General features: G+C 41.8%; 1 protein-coding gene across 2 annotated transcripts in view; it reads right to left on the minus strand.

The window, feature by feature from the left end:
* The window catches only part of MYOF (myoferlin), a 119,403-nt gene that overhangs the window by 89,899 nt on the left and 10,887 nt on the right, over positions 1-18,617 (minus strand). For both annotated transcript variants that reach the window (XM_014522619.2, XM_014522618.2), the window contains exons 3-5: positions 17,020-17,111; positions 1,772-1,880; positions 1,316-1,406 (exon numbers count right to left, since the gene is read on the minus strand). In XM_014522619.2, the coding sequence (XP_014378105.1) occupies positions 1,316-1,406; positions 1,772-1,880; positions 17,020-17,111 (292 nt within the window). The remainder of the gene's footprint in view (positions 1-1,315; positions 1,407-1,771; positions 1,881-17,019; positions 17,112-18,617) is intronic.

An 18,617-nucleotide genomic window follows, 5' to 3' on the forward strand; every position in this document is an offset into this window, starting at 1 on the left:
CAGTCAGCTTCAAGGGGAGGCCCAAAGCTGCAGCCTGCTGGGAAGCAGGAGATGCAGATTTAACCTCTCCCTGGATGAGGGAGACCTAGAACCAGGGTCTTCTGATTTCTGGGTGTTTGCCCTAACTATGCCATTTGCCAAGAACAGGGGAGGATCCTCTGCCTTCATTCTGTTTATGGCAGGCACACAGGCAGATGTGCAGGGAAATTTTATTCTGTTAGAGGGTGAAAGAATCACAAATTATGTATAAATGCCAGAACTACTCAAAATGGCACACATCTGGGTAAAAGGAAATTGGATCTGACATTTAGTCCCTATGGATAATGCTTTAAAGCAGGACTGTCCAATGTGGCCTGTGGGCTGCATGCAACTTGTGAGGTATTAAATTGTGGCACCTGGGCTCCCTCATGGCTGCCATTCTCCCCATTGCTCTGGTTACAGAAGCAGGGTCTCCAGGCTCCCTCTCCCTTCAGCTTCTCCTTCCTTACCTCAGGGGGCATGGTGGTGCAGCATGGCTCAGCCTACAATGCTGAGGGAGCTCAGGGCTCCCAAGGGATGTGATGCAACAGGGGGCCCACAGCTGAGGAACTTAGGGTGAGGTGGGGCATCTCAGTACATGGTGCAGTGGAGGAGGGGCCCTGTGCAGCAGCTAGGGGTTACTCAGGCACACGATGCAGTGGCAGGAAGAACAACAGTGTGTACAGTACAGTGGGGAAGATACACAGTGTAGGAAGGGGTCCACAGGGGCCCACAGGAGAGAGAGGGGATTCACACTGCAGTGGGGTTGAGCACTGGGACCCACGGAGCAGTGGGGGATACATGGTGCATGGTCCTGGGGGTCTATGGCCTCTACTGGTACACCCTTGGCTAGTGCAGGACAACCCTGCTTTAACATTTTTCTCGAAGGGCACAGAATCTTCTATTGAAAAGCATGGAATGCAATTTTTCCAATTATGATTGCTTTGTTTTTGTTGGCCTGCACTACATCACTGTAGTTCTTTATCGCAGTTTCTCTGCGTGTCAGAAAAAAAGTTTATTTACTTAAAAATGATATTTTCAGTTATCTTATCCGCTGCAAGCCCATTCCCAGTGAAAGCAATAGCGTCTTTAGAAAGAACAATCAGTTTTATCAGGAAACAGTTTCCTCTGCATAGCTGTTCTGCAACATCTGCAATCAAAAGCACATTACTGTTAGCTAGTTTAGACTTGCTAGCTTGTCATTCACTTCCCATTCTCTTTGATGAACAATTGTGACTAATCTTTTAAAAATCCACATGACTTTATGAGTATAATGTTCTGAAAAAGGAGGAAATACCTTCAGTGTCTTGTATATTTGTCCCCCCAGGATCAGTTGGATTTGTAGCGCCTGCTGGTGGCTCATATCCTACCACCAGATCAATCGTTGCCTTTGTAGAAAGAGATACACATATTATATGTACACTGAAAAACCTGTATATGGGAATTAAAACTAGCATATAAGTAAATAACAAATTTTCTCCAAGTATCCAGTGTAATGTTGATGTTAACAAAATATATGCTCTATATTACAAATATTTATTATTGAAAATCCCTATTTAAAAAAAAATGTTTCTATATTAAGTTCAATGTTGTGGATGTAGTCATATGTTACATCTGTTTCTCTTCTTGGTGGTTTGCTTAAATTGTTAATCATTTCATCTATAAATCCAGCTGTTTTGATTTCATATTGAACTCTCTCAATAAAATATTTTACTCCATACTACAGTAAAACAAAAAGAATGAAGTCACTCACTCCAGTTCCTTGCCCCCTTTCATTCAGCAAGGGAACAAGCTTGTAGGGAAGAGATCTACTCTGGTTGCCCACAAGTTCCTTAAGCGCTACCGATGCACTGCCAATTAATCTGAAAAGAAGAAAAGATATTACATTAGAGTACCCTCTTAAGTATTAAGCAAATAACCACATCTATAGCAGTTAGGCAATCCCCAGGATGCATGCCAGAGTGTGGCATGCGAAGGAATTTTGCTTGGTATGCACACGTCTGGGCGGACAGCAGGGAAGTGGCCGGGGCTGCGCTGCCACAACAAGGATTGGGCCCCTTACAGCTACCCTGCCAGCTGCCCCAGCATGCCAACATCTTACAAGTTGAGGTTGAAGGTGTTTTTGGCACTGTGCCCAAAAACATTGCTGACCCTTCATCTATAGCTAATTTGTGCCTATTAGCCTTTGGATAACCAAACAGGTTAAAAAGGTAAGAGTGCACAAGATTATACATTTAAAAAACTGAAAGCATTCCATATATTCCCTATAGATAAATAGGCCTATCTTTATATTTTCTATTTTAATACAACCAAAAATTTGCTAGTGGCTTCACTCAAGATGCTGACCCCTCCTGAAATACTTTTAACACAGTGAACAACGCTGAAACCCTAGGAAGAGGATGGGATATGCACACATATAACTATTTAAATATATATACTTTCCGAACTATTGTCACTAAATCTCTCTGAGGCATAGAGTTACCACTCATTAACTGGAAATGCTTACTTTCTTCTATTAAGTGTTTTGAGATCCTTAGGAAATTCTGTGTAAAAGTTAAGTATTATAATTGTTTTTATATGTGGGCATATATAGTCACATATATAAATAAAATAGAATAACATAATTGATTTATTTATTATAGGCATCAAATAAAACTACCTTCTTGCAGACCACACAAAGTATGCTTTTAATTATGGCCCTCTGCCCTCCTTTAGGAATTGTGAGAGCAGGTGGCAGCAGGAATTGAGAGAGCAGCTGTGAGGGCAGATTTAAACAGTGGCTCAAGAGCCCTGCCAATAGAACTGTGGCTCTCAACTTCGATAGACTCAAGACAACCTTCCAAAAACACCACCTCTTACATTTTTCACTCACTTTTTTACTATAGAAAAAATAGGAGAGCAATTCTGGTGCAATGATCTCAGGAAAACCACAACAGATCAGAATGTAAAAACACCATGGATTCCTCTCTGAAATTTTTGGGTTTACCTTGTAGATCATGTTTCCACACATAACACTGCTAACACTGCATGTACCCTATGGGGTACACCCTGATTGAGAATCTTTGCTGTAGAAGCTGACCAGGAAAACATTTCTACCACTGGGAGCCCACAGCCTGGGTGTTCTTGCAGAAGTTGTCATATCCAACAGATTAATTGAGTCTTGTTAATAGACTTAATTTATATGATCCTAAGAATATAAGAATATGTTTTAAGATGGATAATTTGATATACAATTTTTTCAGTGCAACTGTAAATGTCTGCAAATGCAAAAATTTGTTAAAAATGTAAAAATCTGTAATTGTCAAACACCATCGCATTTCCTATCTGAAATTATACTAAAGGCAGGGTGGCACCTTATAGAATAATTTGTCAAATATTACATAGCATTTGATGAAGTAGGCTGCAGCCTATGAACATTCATGTCTTTGTGAACTAATTAGCCTATAAGGTGCCGGCCACCCTGCCTTGCCTTCTGCTTAGTGTCAGACTAACATGGTTAACTAACTCTCTGAGATAATACTGTCTGTACATGTATTGGCAGTTTTTTCAAATGTTGAAGTAGATTACTAGAATCCCTGACATTTTTGTGGGTGAGATAACCTTGAGTAATTGTTGTGCAAACTTTAAAGAGAACATACTTTTCAAAGACTTGCCGGTATTATAGCCAAACTTCAAGAAATAAAATCTTTACTCAAGAACTTAGTTGAGGTCATTTTGGAAGCCTTTGGCATTTCTCCAAAGAAAATATAAAGATCCTATGACATTTCTCAAAAAAGGCAAGGGTAAATATGATTATTTAGCTCCTCTTCTCTGTCTCAGTAAAATGTTCTCAGGTCATCAGTATTTAATTCATTGTTTGCAAGATGATTTAGGATACATTAAGTATTAAACATTCAATGTAAATATACATTGTAGGCTGTCCCATTCTATTCTTTATGTTTTTCTATACACAAAGGATAAGTATACGCCTTAAGCTAGAATGACATGGGATTCATTCTTGTTTGTCATCTTCCTTTCTAGCTAAACAACTCTAGCTTTCCAGCATAAGTGAATCCCATACTCACAATCCCAGCTGCTTTTTACCAGCTTTGACTCACTCCTCAAACTTGCCTTCCTCCCTCCTCCACTTCTCTCTTTTTGCAGGACCATGTGATTTCTTTCATGAGATAAACTAAGGCTTTCCCTCCACGCAGCTTACCTACCCTTCCTATTCCTCCTTATACAACTCTCTTCTTTCTCTTATCTCACAGATGCAGAAATGTATTGTCTACTTTTCTTCCAGTCCTTCCACTTGTACCAGTATCACCAACTAATTCCAGCTTATAAACTCCTTCATGACATATTCATCCCTTACTCTTCTCCTAAACTTCCCATGCTCTTCTAGCTCCTTCCCTTCAGAATACAAGCTTGGTTTATTAGTCTTAAGTCTCATTTTAAGAAAACACCTTTGAGTTCTCTTGCCTCTTCAGCCAGCAGCCTATTTCCCTTTTCACCTTTGAACTCACTTAGAGGATCGATCATTGAGATGGTTGAGCTATTCACACTCATTTTGTACCATTCACCCATTCTAATTCCATCCGAGATCCTCTCTAATCTTACTTCTGCTTCCTGCACTCAGCTGAAATCACTCTTGCCAAGGTGTATAATGATGACAACTTTGTCAGATCTCAGCACCAGGACTCCTTCTTTATCCTCCTTGAACTGTCAGACACTAAAACAATCAGCTGTGCCGTTTTCTTAAAAATCTTGTCCACCCTAGGATTCTATATCTCTGTCAGCTCTCATTTCTTCTATTGCCTCTCCTTCAGTATGCCTTTGGAACACAGGTCATTGAGTCCAGTCTCCTGCTATTTCAGACAACAAGGCCATATAATCCCTCTCCTCATTATCTCCTTAACAATTGTCTTTGTGGGTTCTATAGGGTCCTGCCCTTGGTCCCTTTCTCATCCACAAATTAAAAATTAGCTACCATCTCTGTACTGGTGACTCAAAGAACTACTTCTGTATTCCTGATCTGTCTGCTGTTGGTCAAAATAAAATCTTGGCCTATTCTTTGAAATGTGTTTGTGGATGTCATCAGCTCAAGTTCAAGATGGTTAAAACAAAGGTCTCACCTCCTCTACCACACAGTTCCTTCCTTTCTCAATCACTCTGGATAACACTGCCATATTGCCTGTCACTCAGTCCTGTAATAGTGTTATCTTCAAATCAGGCCTCTTTCTAGGTCCTAATACCTATATACATCAAAATTGTGTTGATTTCTTCTACATTGCTTTTCTCAACATGAACTTTCTGATCCACCTACACAGCTAAAACTGTCATACTTTCCTTCACTTTTGGCAGAAGGCAGGGAACATTGGCACCTAAGAGACTAACTGGCTCACATATTTGTAGGCAATGGCCTACTAAGTTGCCAACCTGCCCTGCCTTCTGCCTAACTTGAGACTAACATGGCTAACAACCTCTCTCTACTTACATTTGGGAGGAGTTCCACAAATCTACTTCATTGTTCTGCTTCAAATTCCTATTTAAAACGCTTCTTGTTTGCTATACCTATAAAAACTGACAGTGTTTAGCTTCTCTGTGTCTCTCTGTATACTCTCAACTGTCTGTATCCTTCTACTTTTTCTTGTCTTATTGTTAAATTTTAAGTTCTTTAGGGCAGAGATTTTTTTTTTTTTGGTTCTATTTTCGTATACCGCCGGGCATATAGAGGCTCTGCTCCATGACTATTGTGTTTAGGCACTATGATAATATAAATATGATTATAAAAATAAGGAAGAAGAGGATGGAAAACAGCATGAATAATATACTCCTTCCTAACCGAGTGAGAAAGATCAAAGATCAACTCCTGGCTTCCCTCAAGTAGTGCAAGAAGCTAGTCATCTATTGGGGAAATGGCTTTTTAAACTTCCCCATGTTTAGGGACCCATGGTGCAGCACATAGGCAACTGGGTACCCCCTGCTCTCCAACTGCCTATGCCCTGCACTGTAAAGCAGTGCCTCCATCTTGGGAGTGAGGACCTACCAGGCTCTCCAGCTGTCACTTCCATGGGTGTCCCGGAAACTTTAAAAACAACAACAAAATAACAGGTGTGTGCAACTGGGGATCCCAGATGCATATCTGACTTTTAAAGATCTGGGGCACAGTGAGGCATTCTTTGACGTAGGGCTCATGGCACCCCTCCTCTCTGCCACCAGGGCTTGGGTGGGGGCCCCAGTTCCAGAACTAGCATGATCCCGCTGATCAGACAGGGTGATCCAACCTTTGAAGAGGGAGCAGATATCCCTGCTGCAGAAGCCCATCTGCAGGGAGTTATCTAATGAGGGAGCAGCCTGCTAGCAGTTAAAAACCTGAGGAAAAAGAGAGAGAGAGAATGCAGAAGGGGCAGCAATTTGGAGAACGAACAGCTTATGGCCAGGGGGCAAATTATGATGCAGGTAAGCTCACTGCCAGAAGAGGAGATGAGAGTTTGTTTGCTTGGTGCAAAGATACTGTTTGTGTATAGAGAACTACTGAGGAACTCACAAGTGAGCAAAGCCAGCCTGCAAAGCAGCAGGTATGTCAACCTGCTTACACTCATGCTGGATCCCAACACACATGTGAGCATCAGGATCTGTCATGGGTCAGCTCCCACGTCACACTTACAATTTAAGGTGTGTTACAAACTATATGCAAAGACATTATATGTTATATGTGGAACATCTTAGTGGCTTATTTGCTCTATTGTTACACCATATATTGGATTTTAAAAGTGTGGCAGAGTTGGTGTTTATGTGCAATTAACACAAACACCTTATATGAAAGTGATCCTGTTGTTAAATATGAGCTTCACCCAAAACTCTCACTCCAGAGAAAATATATTAACCAGGCTTACCTAAAAAGAGTGAAGCCAAATGATTCTGGAGAGAGAGAAAGAAAGGCTTTCCAAGGATAGATTTTTCTTTATTTTTTGAGAAGCTTCATAAATTCGCTAGTCGGATTTGATACAACTTGTAGGTTTGTTTGTTCTTTTAAATGAAAGGTTACCAAAACCATTCAATATATATGAGTGTGCACTTGCTCAAATGATAATTAAAGAGAATTTGTAAAACCAAATAAAATTAGATTCACATATAATCTGGATGACAGTCTCAATAACCACACCCTTACATCTCCTGACTTTAAGAGCAGCTGTACAATCATGACACTTCTGAAATTTTGCAACCTAAGTTTGCATTTTTTTTCATTCTTCTCAGCACTGCCTAACCAAATTATGCTGGTGCACTTGTTTGATTATGTGGCAAGTTTCAAGCAGCACAACAGAAATCCTTCTGGGTTAAAATTTGAGCAGCATATAAACATTGTCTTGTGCCATCAATTTAGCATTTAAGGTCCTACTGGGATTTTGTCTGAAGTTTCCAATTTCAAAAGATAAATCAACTATTTGATGTGCATCTTATATCAATGTTAGTCATGTACTGTCTTCCCTATGCTATTCAAGGGATGTTATTCTTTTACCTTTTAATATTACATTCAGAAAATTACTGATGACTAACTGTTAAAGAAAGCATTGTACTTGTGACAACTAATTAATCCGTTGGTGCTGTGGTTAACACTTCCTCACAGAAACCTAAATATCAAGAGAAGTGAAACACTGCATTCATGGCTGGATTAGGAAATCCTAGTTCACAGCACCGACCAATGAATTACCATTTTTCTCTTTTGAAGTATCATGTTAGCTTTTTATGTAGCTCTCCTATGCCAGACTTCCAGATCCTCTTCCCATACAATTGCAGTAATCCATTCATTTCAGTGGAGGCACACCAATATTTATCAGTTCAATATATGTCCTTTCTCTTCTCTTGAAATATTTTGCCTTCTAGTTTAGAAGTTTTTTTGTCAGAGATTTATAGCATCCATTCCCCATCATAGTTGCTTTTCCATCATAAATTATAATACTTACATCCAAACACTCCCATTGACAACATAGGTTAAACTACAGAGGTCATCCCTAGACCCTTGTCCCCCATCTTTTAATGCTTACTCTTGTTATTAAATATGCTTGTTTAAACACAAATCATACTTCATTAATTTTAACAGTGATTTTTGCAGGAGTATCATTTGAAAAAAACACACTATGAACATCATCAGTTGAAAAAGTGAACTCCTCAGGAAGGATTAAAGAGATTATAAAATGGAAGGCTCTACTTTGCATTTAGACCCATACACAGAACTCCCACATCCAAGTGAAACCTCCATAACCGAGGGTATAGACAAACGTATACTTGGAGCATCTTCAAGGCTTAGTGCAGACAGTCAAAATGCCCAAGGCTGAATTGATTCAATCTTCACAGATTAGTCTAGGCTGCAAAGATTGAACTGATAAGCAAGTGAACAGTCATTCACTTTTGATTCTGTAAATGCAGCCACATGCCTGCAGTGGCACAAGCCAGAAGCTGGGGGACGTTAGAGCATGCCTCCCTGGGGCCAAAGCTAGCCCACCCACCCTGCAAGGGGAAGGGAAGGGTTGCAGGGGAGGTGGAAAGCATCCTGGGATGCTGGGGGAGTAAGAGTCGACTTGAATCTGGAGGTGATCTGGGACAGCAGTTCAATAAACTGATTAAACCTAAATGAGCTAAATCTGATACTACATCCATTCAGTTTTTATCTTAAACTGATTTCAGCCACTTTGAAAGCAGTTTATGCACACTAAACTTCTGTTGTGTTACAGATCTGAACCGGGTTCCAAGCACTTATACTGGTTTAAGTGTAATTTCTGTCCCTAGCCTATAATGGCTACAGCACAACAGCTGCTGCACCATCCAGTGCAGCAACTCACCCTTCCTTTTGAAGCCATTCCAAGTGTAATTTTGTCCAGACTCAGATCCAAGAGTCCATGCAGACATCCAGTTTCAGCAGAAGAATCTAAATACATTTCCAGCTAGGTTAATAGGTTAAATTTGGTTAAACAATTGTGATTACAAATTTATGCCGCAGAAGACAGCTGCAGTTAATTGTCCTTGCTGTAGATTTAGTGACTGTAGTTACACAGAAGGGTGTGTTCATCCTATTTTTTTCTGTGTTGCTCTGTTACTAACTATGTAGTCTCGAAAATATGAAAACCGGATGACATGCCTGCCTACAAATGGAATAAAATCACTTCACAGAATTGTAACTTCCTGAAAAGACCATGGTGTTTGTAACTTTATGATCTACCGTTTGCATTCAGTTGCTGAAAAAGATTCTAAATGTTACATTTTCTTCAAACTGTATATTCATTTTTTCCCAGTAGAATGAGCGATTTTCAAAGCCTTGACAAGGCTAATATAACATAATAGAAAACAGATGTTTTCTTCTCAGATATCTTTATGTTGGAAAAACCAGCTAAGCACTTAGTCATGTGAGAGCTCTCTCTGGCTATTTCTGTGGTGAATTTTAATATTGTTGTGTCAAGTATTTTTTAAATTTACTTTTTTCCAATAGGTTAGACTTCTTGTCATAATTTAATGCTGGTCTGCTCTTAAAGGATCACCACATTTCTGCAAACAGTAGTAAATTCTGGGTCCAGGAAAATGGAAAAATATGCATAATGTTCACGTTGTCCTAAATTGCAGAAATACACCACTGCAGCAAATAGTGTTTTAGTAGATGTAGAAGCAAAGGAACAGAATTCTTTCTCCTGCATGGTATGATAATGGTCTGAATGAATTACTGTACAGGGTGCCTACTCAATGATCTGTGCTGCCACACATCACCCTGCTGGATGGGAGAAAAGTCAGGGCTGATATGGTTCCTATGAATGCAGCACCATAACTTGGGGTGGGGAAGTGAGTCACCAGCTGCATCAGCCATTCCCTTAGCAGCAGTAGCTGGCCAGACAGCTCTGTGCCAGAAGCAGTCATGGATTTGAGTCCCCAGTGCAGGTAATACTGATACCCTACTCTACCCCACCCCAGTTCCTTCCCTCCTCAGGATTTTGTTTAGGGCACAAAGGCTGCTATTTACTCCTCTGTGTGAATGAGCCAGTGGTCAGGGGAAGGGGGATTGGGGCAAATCATGCTCCATTCTTTCCACCAAGCAAGGCAACTGAGTTTGGAACTTGAGTTTTGGAGTGACGAGTAAACTAAGCCACAAGCTATGTAAATTACTGGCCCCACCTCACTCCACCGCAAAAGGAATTAAGCTAGGGAAAGGAGGAACTCTCTTTACAGCATAGCACAAGCTGAAATGCTCCCTCATATTCAAAGCAGAGTCTAATAACTCAGTCTAGCCCTCCATACTGCAAGATCAATATATGAATAAGAATGTGAAAATGTGGGTGTTGGCTTACTGGCACAGTGGCACTGTTTGCCTTTCTGAAGCTAAGGGTTCTCTACTTGATGAACAGCCTGTACTGGGTTTATGCAATACTAGGCTTTCACTCCAGAAGGCCTAAATTCAATTCATGACATAAAATGCACATGTCAAAGTAAATCTGGTAACCTCCTCCTAGGCTCCTATATATATAAATAAAAATTATAGCGCTCCTAGAGTCTGGGTGTCATTGTTCCAGGCATTGCACTCTGTTGACATCTATCTCTAGACTTTCATGTGCTTAACATAAACCAGTCTAATTTGCCAATTTTTAAATTACTTAGCATCTTTTGCAAGTCCTGTGATACTGCTGGTCAGGGCTGGGGTACACTGACCTCCTCCCCCCCACCAAAAAACCCCCCCAAACAAACCCCAAAACAAAACAAAAAAACAGGCCAGGAGGTTCCTGCACTGATTGTGGCTCACTTTATTGAATAATAGATTAATTCAGAATTATGTTTCTTTAATCTGATTCACAGAGATGGATAACAACTTAAACTATACAACTTGCAGGAAGTTAATATAGCACTTCTTCAAACCTCCTAAGAGTTTCTAATATTTTCCTGTTTATACATATAAGGGCAAAATCCTCATTCCATGGGAATTGTGCCAAATGTAGTGAAAAAGAAAGGCTCAGCTGTTTTAGGACTATACCATCAGAATCTTACAAAGTAAAAAATTAAAAACTTTCTTCATTATTGTGAATTTGTAAAATCAACCAGAAAAGGCAGGCCTAAGCACACAGAAACTAAGCACTTTAAGGAACTGAAATGCTGCATTTTATTACTACAGTACAAGTCTGTGTGCAGCTGAATGTGGGATATACTTTTCTTTAAAATACAAAACAATTTCAGGTCTTCAAAGAACTCTTAACTGAACTTTTAGTTATCTTAGAGTTAACAACACTCTGAATACTGAGCACAACCAAAAGCACTATTCATTTCTAAGCTGAATGGCTTTCATCTAGGACTGCTGAAAAACCATGAACATGAAACCCCACAATAAAATTTATATCAAAACGTAACATTCTTTGCATGTTTGGAATGCATTTTCCATGTTATTAACTGGGTACTGAAGTGTCTATGACACATTTTAAATTATGGAAAATTAAGTGACATAGTTATGTGGAGTAGTAAAAGAAGGTAAGATGTGTAAAAGGTTTGACTTTGAAGTAAGACTTCTGTTTTCTCCTGTCTTAAGTTTTGTAATGGTAGCTATTTTTAAAATAGAGCCAACTTGCTGTACACGCATCAAATGAATATCTGTCCATGACCCTAAAACAGTTGGTGATTGTAAAATAGTTATTTCACCATCCTCATTTTTATTTTGCACAATGTACTTTTCCTAGCTCTGTATGTGGAAGTCACTTTCCCAGACATTTTTCTTTGTTCGTTTTTATTTGTACATGGGATACATACCTGGGAGCTAATTCTGGTCCATTAACAAACAATATTTATGACAATCAGCCCTTAATCATTCTTATGTGAAATGTAAACATAAGCCCAGCTGATGTTTGCAAATATAACAGCAGATAAGGAAAAGATGATCCAGTTTGAAAATACAAGAACTAGCTGGATTCTTGCTCCAATCACTGAGTTGATCTTAAAGCTTCAGATAAGAATCCTACTATATTTAGTGTTATAATGAAGAGCACATCACAAGACCTAGGAGGCCTGGTAGGCTTTCCGATTCAGTTTCTTCCTTCTACATCCTGCTTTCTAAAGTGTCTGAGGTCAAAGGCCTGCAATGCATTTCAGGTATTTCTAACCTAGATGAATCTCCAGAGGTTGGGTCCTTAGTGACTAAATGGTGGGGTGGAAGAGATATCATCAAAGATAGGAGGGCCATTTAGATATGAGAAAATGTCTCCAATAGCATTCTCACAAATAAATTTAAGGAAATATAGTTTAAATGAAACTACTATAAAGTACGTACAAACTGGTTGGATTATCATGCTCCAAGAGTAATTGTCAATGGCTCAAGGTTTAAGTGGAATTTTCCAAGAGTCTTTTTAGGTCCAGTACTGTTCAATATTTTAATTTTTACTTCAAAAATGAAATTGAGTGCATACATATTAAATTTAATTACTTTGAAGGATGAGATTAAGATGGAAAATGACCTTGAAAATTTGGAAGAAATGTTTTAAATAAATAGGATGAAATTCTGAAAGTGCACGTGCAAAGTACTGCACTTAGTGAGGAACAAATGCACAAATATAAAATGTACAAATACAAGTTAGGGACAGACTCGCTAAACTGCAGTACTGCAAAAGAGGACACAAGGATTACATTGGACCGCAACGTGAATAAGAATGACAGTGTAGTAGTGTTTTTAAACACTAATAGCATACTGGGAGGTATTAATAGTAGTGTTGCATATAAGTTATGGAAAAATTATTCTTTCACACCTTTCAGTACTGGTGAAGTTGCATTTGGAGTAATATGTCCAGGAGATAGCACTATACTTCAAGACAAGGGAGATTTCCACCCCCCACATTGCAGCATGGTAAGTGGGTCAGGGCTATATTGTTCACTGGCTAAACCTGCCAGACAACCACAAGGTGCAGCAGGAGCCAAGAAGTAAACACTTTGGGGAGAGAATTCTGGTTCTTTGCCTCCCACAGTCACTCATTTACACCCCACTGCTGCATGAAGTCCTTTTATTGTTTGTTCAGGATATGGTATTTGTCTCATCCCCTCAGAAAATATATATTATGATTCTTAAATTAAAAAGACAAAATGAAGAAGACAATAAAGATCAAATGTAATCAAGAGTATTCCTTTTGTTAAAACTATAGGTAGTAAAATGCTGAAAGTTGTCTAGGTCTAGGAGCTACAATAATATAAATAACTAATAACAATTACAGAATGCTGGCTATATATACTGCAGTTATACACTAAATGATGCATATGAATAGGATATTTAATTGCTCTGAAGCCTTCTTACATACACCATTTGCATTTGTATTTTGTAAAGCTGCAAATCTTTATTGCATGGCATCTTATCTATTCCAAACAGGACAGTTTTTTATTCCAGGAAACATACAATCCTTTTGCAAAAAATTATCATCTGGACTTTTTAATAAGTACTCTATGGGCACATCTACACGAGACGCTTTACTGCACAGTAAGCGTCACTGTCTACATGTAAAGACCCTTACTGCACAATAATTTGCTCTACTCTGCAGTTAATTTGCTACCTGCCAATGTAGGTAGCAAATTAACTGTCGAGTAGTCACTATGCAGTAAGCCACTTGTAGACTGCCAACCAGGAGCAAATTTGTTCCTGGTCAGTCAGGCAGCAGAGGAGGGAGATTGCCCCTGGGAGTTGCCTGCTGCCACTCTGGTGGTGAAGCCCAGGTCAAACAATGTCCCTTTACCCCAGCAGCTGGGAGCTCCTGGCCCCAGCTCCACAACTGGAGAGCAGGGGCTAGAAAATTGTTCCCGCAGAGCCCACCCCAGCAGCAGGTAGCTTTCAGGGGCAGGGAGAAATCAAGGAGCTTGCTGCACAGAAAGACTTCCCTCTCCAGCCAGGGGGTGGCTGGGACCTGCCCCAGACTGGGAAATTTCCTGGCCAGCCCTGGGCTTTGCATGGAAATCTGCACATGCAGTCCAGGGCTGGCCAGGAACTGTTCCAGTCTGGGGCAGGTTCCAGCCCTACAGTGCTTTCCCAGGCCCATGCCCTGATTAGGTGATTGAGGCATGGGTCTTAGAAAGAGCTGTGGGGGAGGGGCAGGTCCCAGCCCCCTGCCCCAATCCACTAGAAGGGGTAGTGAGCCCCTAGATTCCCCACCCAGCTGGGGGCATGCTGCTAGCTGCCCCACCTGTGCACTGGGGCAGGGGACTGGGACCTACCCCTCCCCTACAGCTTCTTCCAATCCCCGAGATGGGGAGCTGGGGCTGGGAATTCCCTGCTGTCAGGGAAGAGGGACACTGCCCCAGCCCAGGCTCTGCCATCGGAGCCCACCCTGTCAGCAGGCAGCTCCCAGGGGCAGGGAGCAACCTCTCAGCCCCCACCAGGAGACAGCTATCTCCTGACAGCCCTAGGGCTAGCACCCAGGGGGAGCCTGGAGCTCCCCCTGGCTGCTGCAGGGGGACAGACAGGGTGGGAGCAACCCTTTCTGGGCTGCTCCATTTGGAAACAAACCTGCTCCCAATGGCCTGCTCATGTAGACACCTGCCCATGGTGGGTTTACGCTGCAGTAAATTACTAAGGACTAAACCCATCCAGCAGCATTTGCACATGTAGATGTGCCCAGTGTTGCATTATAACCTGTTTTAGTTATAGTCACTTTCATTCCTGTAAATTAAATGGGTATTCCACTTAATTTTAGTTTTCAAACTTATATGAATATATATATTTTTAAAATATACAGCTTTCAATTTTAAACAATTCGCAGACTAAAATCGTGGTATGAGTTTTATACTTTGTTATAAAATGAAATTTATTTGATGGCATCTAAACAAATAAACTCTTCAACACATAACTACCAGCTTAAAACAAACAGGATTTCAATACTCTAGACCTTTTACATTATAATTTTCTTTTTTCTCTTCTAAGATATGCTTTTCACAGCGTGATTGTTTCCTCTGTCATTTACAGTAAAATTAAACACAGAACTATGTTGGACTTTTTTTTTTTTTTAATAAAGTTTTCCACTAGGAAAACTTTTTAAATGTACCTTTTTTATGGAAGAGGTGCATTAATGTACCTCTTCGAACCAAAGAGAAATTGGATACACTATTTTTATTTTAGTGACAGCATATCAATGCTTCCTGTAGTATTCATCCATACATGTATAGGTATGACTATCTTTCATTTATCTTCTTAGTGTATACACACTGACATAAATAGTTTTGAAACTAATAAAAGCAGGGTGTCTGACTTATCTGAAGTACTTTTGGTCAGATGCATTTGGGAGCCTTATCCAAAGCCCACTGTAATCAGTTGCCTGGATGAAACTTTTTTTCTCTAGCCTCACAAGGAGGAATTAAAAAACGAGGGACAGATCTAATGAAGAACTTAGACAAGTAAAAGCAGAACGCCACAATATTCAAGTTCTAGATCAGGGCTTCCCAACCTTTTCCTCAGCATGACCCCATTTCCTCAGCATGCCCCCTACCCCCAGGTGACCCTCACTCCCTACCCATAGTTCTCCACTCCCACTGGTGCCCCTCACTTGCATCCTGAAGCCCCCTGCCCCCTGAACCCTGCTGGAGGGAGCCCCCAACTGTCAGAACTACAGGACCAAGGCTAGAGCCTGCAACCCTCTGCTCCCCTCCCCCAACAGCTCCCAAGCCTTGGCTGCCACCCATGGGAGATGGTGGCTTCTGCAGCCCAAGTGGAGAGCAGAGCCCAGCTGCTCCCACCCTGCTTCCCCTGAAGATGGTATGGCTGGAGTAGAGCCTGTGATGGGGGGAGGATGCTGGCTGCCTGCTGCAGGCATGGGGCTCCCTGCCCTGCTGCCCTCCCCCCAGGGGACTTCATGGCCCAGCAGGTGGGACATGGGACAGGAGGGCAGAAAGGTTCAATGCCACTGCCAAGAGCTCCATGCCAGCCATGCTGCCATGGGAAGGCACCCCCTACCCACCTGGCATCAGTAGCAGTGGTGGCAGTACAAAATTTTGCCCTCCACTGCTGCTGGGTAGGCAGGAGGTACCTCGCCATGGCTGGCATGGGGCTCCCAGCAGTGGCACTGAGCCTGCTTTGCCATGGAGGCTCTGGGGGGAGGGTAGCAGAGTGGGGAGCCCTGAGCCCACAGTGGGCAGCCTGCATCCACCCCCACTCCATGCACAAATCTAGGGGGCATGTACCACCCCCCGCCCATGCCTCCCTCCCCAAGAATGCATGACTCCATTTTTTTTTTTTTTTATCACTGCAACCCAAAGGTTGGGAACCGCTGTTCTGCATGTTTGACCCCCAGGACCTTGTGTTAAGTGTTGGAGCTTCATATGCGCACTTCCAGACTTAGGTAGCAGCTGTGCTGGTGGTGTTTCAGATTGCAATGTTGGATTTCAGTACCTATGGTAAATTCCACCAAAGTCCTACTGTAAGCACCTAATTTCCTTTTGGATCTGGCTCTATGTAACTGTCTGTACCTCAGATCAAATACACAGTGAAGGCTGAAATCCTGACCCAGAGCAGCAACTGAGGAATACTGGTCAGAGGCAAAGAAAAGGACAATTGGTGTAAGACAGGGGAACACAAATCAAAATTTATTGAGGGATGCATTAATTGAGGTACACTCTGTTATGGAGGACTACCATTACTGACATCCCTCGACCTGTCAGCAAGCTGGAAACAACTACAAATGCAGGTGTGTGCATAGATCAACAAAATACTGCCCAGTGAGGACAAAGGATCCCCTGTTTTCTTTTAAAATCCCTTTTTTATTTAATAAAGCGATCTAACAGCCAATTAGGGCAGGCCACTAAAATGGGGACCTATGAACTGCATATGACCCCCTAGTCTACAGTATATATTGTGCACCCCTGGTCTAGGCTGTCTAAGCAATTATGAAATCACAATAAAATAACAGCAAATTCAAAGCAGCAATCTAACTGAAACAGTTATTTGTTTTTAGAAAAGTATCAGATCTACTTTTACTTGGACTTTTGAATTGTATTTGCATTTGGAGGTGTTTGACAAGGAGTAAAAGAACATACTTGTTTTGTCCAATTGTTTCAAAATCTTTCACAACAATTGTCAAGGATGATGAAATATCCAGAGCTATCCCTTTCAGATCAAATTCGAGAATCTGTTCAAAGAGATTAAAGCAACAATAGTCATTACAGATAAAATATAATCTCCCTTAACAATATGATCACAAACAACACTACTCTTGAATAAGCATGACATTTAGTGATACAATCAGACCTGCCTGAACTTTCACGTGGGTACTTGAAAAGCAGAAAATCTTAGAACCTCTCTGTAGTACCACTGTGACTTTTTATTGGTAAATTAAAATTAAAAAGGTGAGTCTCAATATTACTGCACAACAGTAATCTACTGATTCCACTCCTGCATACTAACATAAATCATTTATTTTCATTCATAGGACCTAATCCTGCTCCCGTTGTAATCCTGGGATGAAAAAAGTTGCCATTTTGATTTCGAGTACTTGTTTGTGGGTTTTTTCACATTAGTTTGCATAAACTGTGATGATGGCCTCTGACTTTCATTGCTTTCTCTTTATAACATTATAAGTTTAGAGGACGCCCCACCAATAGATGCATTAATCATGAAAAATGTGCTTAGTATATAATTAATCATCAAAGTGGAAGTGCTTATATAAAGGACCCAATTATACTCTCATTGTTACCAATGGCAGAACACCCTCCAGCCATATCTACACTGCAGCATCAGTAAGCTTCCACTGGGCTATTCACAAGCATCCTCAGCTCACCCACTCCTATAAACATGTACTCTGAACCCAGAAACATACTGGTGAAGATGCTCCAGGACCAGGCCCTGCAGGCATTCACAAGTCCTCAGTCTCTGGTGTGTTTGAAAGAAGTGACTGGGGAAATGCATCTTCACCAGCAAACGTCAAAGTTTGGGGTATGATGTTGGAATGGATGGACGAAGCATGCTCAGGGGCATCTCTGATAGGACAAGATGCTGCTACGGTATAGATGAGCCCTTTGACTTCAAGAGGAACTAGATCAAGGGCAGGCAATTATTTTGGGTGGAGGGCCACTTACCCAGTTTTGGCAAGCTGTCGAGGGCTTCATAGGTAGCCCTGCCCCTTGGTCACCATCTTGGGACCAATGTCCCAATGTCTCAGGGCCAGCATTGGTGGGGCCCAAAGCGGGGCGCAAGTTGGCAGGGGTCTGCAGACCCGGACTGGGCTGCACCAGCAGGGAGTGGGGGGGAGCTGGCCTGACTCCACAGAGCCACTGCTGGCTGGGACTGTGTACTCCTGCCACTCTGCTCTGGGTCCTGCCGGCTCTGGGACACCAGTGTGGCCTTGTGCACCCGCTCACTCCCAGTGCCTCCCAACCCCGTGGTACAGCGTGCAGCCCTAACCCCCTGCTCACCAGCAGGGAACAAGCTGGTGCTGAGTGCAGGGAAAAGCAGCCCCTCGCCCACCCCACGGCCAGTGCCCTGTGCTGTAGCCACTCGCAGCCCGTGTGGGGCTGCCTGTGCCTGCTTAGGACAGCCCTGAGCGGGCTGCGAGCAGTTGCAGTAGGGAGCGCCGGCCACGTGGTGGGTGAAGGGCTGCTTTTCCAGGCTCAGCTTTTCCCTGGGCTCCTTCCATGCC

Source organism: Alligator sinensis, unplaced genomic scaffold, assembly GCF_000455745.1.
Source record: "Alligator sinensis unplaced genomic scaffold, ASM45574v1 scaffold472_2, whole genome shotgun sequence".
In the NCBI taxonomy this organism is placed as follows: Eukaryota; Metazoa; Chordata; order Crocodylia; family Alligatoridae; genus Alligator; species Alligator sinensis.